General features: G+C 37.3%; 1 protein-coding gene across 1 annotated transcript; it reads right to left on the reverse strand.

Annotated features, from left to right (window-relative positions):
• Nucleotides 1–1,110: 1,110 nt before the first annotated feature.
• On the reverse strand, nt 1,111–5,143 carry LOC143550979 (putative DEAD-box ATP-dependent RNA helicase 48). Its single transcript, XM_077041522.1, has 9 exons — nt 4,010–5,143; nt 3,823–3,929; nt 3,580–3,635; nt 3,263–3,487; nt 2,336–2,542; nt 2,170–2,253; nt 1,983–2,078; nt 1,691–1,906; nt 1,111–1,615 (listed from the first exon to the last, which is right to left on the reverse strand). The coding sequence occupies exons 1-9, from the start codon at nt 5,086–5,088 to the stop codon at nt 1,202–1,204; spliced, it is 2,484 nt and encodes an 827-aa protein (XP_076897637.1). The 5' UTR covers nt 5,089–5,143; the 3' UTR covers nt 1,111–1,201.
• Between the last annotated feature and the right edge of the window lie 296 nt (nt 5,144–5,439).

Raw genomic sequence — 5,439 nt, forward strand, 5'->3', positions numbered from 1 at the left:
TTTCATAATGGGCATGTGCTCTTTGTTAAGTACAGATTTTTCAAAGTAAAATCAGAATTTACTTATATTTTAGATTAAATGAATTCTAACACCTTTTTTTGACACATAATACAAAGTATTTACTGTTGAATTAATATATATAATTGTTTGTCAACATAATATAATTAGTATTTGCTAACAATAGATTTGTTCTTGATGCTGTCATGGAAGAAACATGCAAGAAACACAAGTATTAGCACGCAGGTTGAAAAACAAATGAAAACGGTCTACCGCCCTACTCTTTCGTGTAAAAGATGTTATGAACATTCAAATGGAAATGGACTCAACTTTTCAATTGACATAGCTGCTATTGTAAATAGCATCTACAAAATATGCACTCACTGTTTTGTAATTATTAGATGCATTTAAACTTGCTTAACTATGCAAACAGCAAACCTACCTTTTGTAAAATATGATGTATATGTTATTTTTTCAGAAAAACATTGTCTCCCGCCGCGAAGCGCGGGGTACAAATACTAGTTAGTTAATTAAAATGTGAAACTCGCCAATGATACACGAAACAACCACCAAAATTGCCCGCCATCATGAACAGTAATCAGCACCACCACCAAACAATGAAATTACACCCAACCCAATTTGCAAGTCATCGGTGGCATTCAGGATTACCGGCCACCACCTCCGAAAGAACCACCATCTAGCTTCTCTCCATCTCCGTCGCCATCATCACCACTTTACCACTAGACCAGGCTTTTTTCTCTCCATCTCCATCAACCACCACTTTCGTATCTAGGATTTAAAGAATGAGCAGAAATAGAGAAACCATATATTTCATATATGGTTTTGTGCTTTGTTCTTAACTCTTAATATCGTCCCTAATGTTTAAAAATGGCATGATCCGAATTCCAGAAAAATATATCGGTTAGATTTTGATGTTAAGTCAATATACCCTTGCTTTTAAAATAAAATAGCATATGATAACTCTCCAATATAAAAATAACTGTGGGGCTCACTAAAAAAAAGTATTAAGGATTCCATTTCCTTAATCCCTTATTATATTTATGAATATAAATATCCCCACCCACATATTATATATGACCATTTCTAAGAGCTATATGTACACAGCCAAAGCAAGAAAAAGAACACAAATGGATTAAAGATTAGATCGGGTTGAACGCGTAAACCAGGTGGGTTGGCGAGCAGGCTACTTTCGAACCCGAATGCCTGGTATATCTTTTAGGCCCATCTTGTTCACAGTTTTTCTAAAAAGTGCAGGCACTTTTTCTAACCCGATAGTTCCACTAAAACCTTTCGCCAGTTCAACAAGTGTCGTTTTATCTCTACCTATCTCCCTAATCGAGTTATAATACCCAAGCCACGCATGATATGCCGCCTCTTTCACACTCGGGTCAACTTTCGCCATTGACTTGCTAATCTTTATTTTCATATCGGGATCTAAATGCGGTGAGGGAGATTGATGAAGTGGGAGATCTTTGATTGCTTCAAGAAAATATTGTTCCCATGGTGCAAGCAATAATATTCCCTCTCCGTCTTTGCCTTCACGCCCCGTTCTTCCAAGTCGATTAATATACTGTTCACGGTCCACTGGGACTCCCACCTACTCACATTATAAGTTTACAGGCCTAAATTTATGCAAAACAATATCATAAATTCTATAGCTTGTTCTTTTTACCTGAATTACCAAACTAACATCAGGATAATTCATTCCACGAGACGACACATCAGAAGTAATTAATATCAGCTGTTTTTCCTCTTTAAACTCTTCAGAAACACGAGTTCGGTAGAGTTGCGGTTTTCTAGAGTGAAGCTCTCGTACGTTCATTTTCATCTCACGGAGAAGAGAAAACATGAGTGACGTCATCATTGATGTAGTACAGAACACAATAACCTGAGAAATAATATATTTAAAACCTATGCTACAAATTTCAAATATTAACGTTGACACAACCATGAAGGCGTCATACCTTATAATTCGGGACTTGAAAAATATGATCCTTTAGTAGATGGTGTACTATTTGAAAATGTTGTTCGTGTGGTGCAATAACGTAAGATTGATTAATCTGCATTGATTATCAAATAAGCCAATTAAACATCAATAATATTTTATACAGAACATTACAAATAACGGGTCAAACGGTCAACATGACGCACCTTATCGTGTGTTTCAGGACCCAACCCGACCGTATTAATATAAGCATGCTCCCTTTTTAAAACAAGTTGAGATACTCGTCGAACCTACAAAGTGTTTAACATGTTAAAATGAGTTTATCATGTCTAAATTAGTTGACTTTACTAAGAAAATTAGTTTAATGTTAACCTCTTTCGGAAGTGTTGCAGAAAAGAGTAAAGATTGTCTTTTACGAGGTAAACAGTCGACAATTTTCTCCATATCCTTCCGGAAGCCGAGGTCTAGTAAATGGTCTGCTTCGTCAAGAACAAGCATTTGCAATCCCATCAAACGAGCAGAAAATCCAGATTTGTTTTCAATATGATCCAACAATCTACCAGGAGTTGCTACAATAATCTACAAGACAAAATGTTTATTATACGTGGGGTTCGGTGCGGTTTTTGACTGAAACCGAACCGAAAACCAAACTTTCGGTTTTATGACTTTTTAAAAGCGTTCGGTTTTGGTTTTTTCGGTTTTTGGATTCGGTTTGGTTTTGGATGCGGTTTTTTCGGTATGCTAATCGAGGCAAAACGTTTTGGGCCAAAATATACTTGACCCAAGATATTGAAATTGGGCATGATATTTTTTTTATTTAAACTAATGATTAATAGAATATTGAATGTTTGAACCTCAAATATTATTAAAAGCTTATAAAAGATAGATTTAAAATCAAAATTAAAAGTACCGGTATTATTATTTAGTAATCATATGTAGAAACCAACTATATATGTTACTAACCATATGTTAAAACTAAACACATAGTCATCGGTAGATTTTCTTTTAATGGTTACAGTTAAGATGTTATGGTTATTTTGATTTTTTTGTTAGTCCGGTTCGGTTCGGTTTTTTCGGTTCTTAACAAAATACAAAACCAAACCAAAACCAATATTTCGGTTTTTGCTAAAGTTCAAAACCGAACCACCGGTTTCTAATTCGGTTTGGTTTTTTCGGTTCGGTTTTTTTGGTCTTTTCGGTTTCGATTCGGTTTTTTCGGTTTTGTGCACACCCCTAATACAAGTAAACTATCTGCAAAAACATCATCAGATGTAACAATGAGCAAACAGAATTGCATACATGGCACGGTTCGGTTTCGAGACGTTTCTGGTCAACTTTGAACCGAGTACCTCCGACAAGTGGTTGTACACCAATTCCAACATGGTGCTTTAGCAATACATTGGCTTCTGCAGTTATCTGACTAGCTAGTTCTCTCGTGGGACATAGAATAAGAACGCATATCGGTGGGATCCGTTTTGCAGTATTGTTGACTGAAGCCTTTAAAACTGTTTCAATTGCCGGAAGCTGTATGTGTTTAACAACATTGCATAACCAGAAAAGAAAAGCGCAAGAAAGTAATAAGCTTTAATGTAAACAAAAGAGGGCTTTTCGTGTACCAAAAACGCAGCACTTTTCCCGGTTCCGGTTTTAGCTTTGACTAAAGCATCCTTGCCTGTTAGCAAAACATATGCATTATTCAACATTTACACATACAACCTTAAAAACTAGAGCTTAAGATATGTTTGAAGTATGCCATATTCATATATACGATTAACTTTAATAATATCCAACACTTAACAAATTCTATATATATGTCGACACCTTAATAAAATTAATGCAGGACTGAGAAAGCGTTATACCTTCAAGGTAAGCAGATATTGTAGCATCTTGAACCTTGGTCATTTGCACATAGCCTGCTGAAGTAAGCGCCTGTACGGTCAATGGAGATATATTGCATTCATCAAACCTGAAAAAATAAAAAATATATCTTTTTACCATCATAATTTAACATAACTTTCACATTATCAATACATAAACAAAACAAACCTCTTTGGACTAAGGATTGAGTCATCATCGCCCGTTTGCATGTCTTGTTCAGCCATCTTTCTCTTATTAACCTCATTCCGAATCGCCTGCACGTGCAGCGACAAATCATCCTCGTCTTCCAACTTTTTCAACGGTATCCGCTTCGTCTTCTTCATATCATACTTCCCCAACGCAGCACTACTCATCATCATCCTCCTCTCATTTCCCTTCACATCCTCATCACTCCCCTCACCATCCGACGCCCTAGCTAATCTTGAATACCCCATGTCATCATCTGACCCGTCTTCACTCGAAGAACTCTCGTTCTTCCTGTAAGTAAACCTAGACGCCCTCCCCGAATAATCTCTAACATTCAACATATTATAATAACAATTACCCAGATACCAATTCACCAAATAGCGCCTAGTGGTTAACTTATTATACCCAGCATTTTGACTACTTTGATTAATTTGACTATTTCCAAACATCACTCTCTGCAACATAATTGACTCATGATCCGCTTCAATTCTAACCGAATCACAATTATAAAAACTACCCGGATACCGATTCACCGAATAACGCCTCGTGGTCAACTTATTAAACCCAAAATTTTGACTTTTTTGACTATTACTTTGACTAATTTGATTATTTCCAGATATCACTCTCTGCAGCCTAATCGGCTCATGACCCGCTTCAATTCGACCAATTTGCCTCACCGAATCACCCGAACTAAGCGACCCATCATCTTCATTCCACAAATCCTCAGCTCCAGGTTTCACAAACCGATCCGCTAAGGCTTTAATATGTTCTTTAGGCGATAAAGGTTTGAAATTTGGCGAATTAATTTGATTATTTAAGTGACCCAGATGAGGATCCGAAGTGGGTATTGTGGATCGGATCTCGGATCGGACTCTAGCTTGGTAAATTTGTTTTTCTTGATCGAGTAATCGTTGTTCTTTCTGTCTGGCTTGTTTCTCGTGCAGGCGTTTCCATTGCCATTTGTTTAATCCGCCTGGGAATGTGCGGGGCCCACCGCCCATGTGGCGGACGGTGGTCAGGCGGTGGAGGGTGTGGTGGCCGGAGAGTATGGTGGTGTACATGGTGGTGTGGTGTGTGTGTGGTTAGGGTTTTTAGGGTTTTAGCAGGTGATGGTGGGTTTGACTTTGAGAGTGGTGTGGGTTAGGGGAGTAGGGGTTTTAGCAAGTTGGACGAGCTGAGCCCGAGCTCGACTTGTTTAATTTACGATGAGCTCAAGATCGGTTTGTTTCGATTTTTATTTTTGAAGCTCGAGCTTGTCTCGTGAGTATTAATTTATTTAACTCGAGTTTAGTTCGTTTACCGTTTACTAATTTTTTTTCACTTTTATATATTATTCAGTTATGTAAATTAAATGCTCATGAGTCGGTTCGAGCTTGATAAGTGAAGCTTGGACTCATGTATTGAACGAGCTT

Source organism: Bidens hawaiensis, unplaced genomic scaffold (assembly GCF_021521415.1).
Source record: "Bidens hawaiensis isolate Kalapana, Puna unplaced genomic scaffold, B.hawaiensis_p1.1 tig00016205_1, whole genome shotgun sequence".
Classification (NCBI taxonomy): Eukaryota; Viridiplantae; Streptophyta; class Magnoliopsida; order Asterales; family Asteraceae; genus Bidens; species Bidens hawaiensis.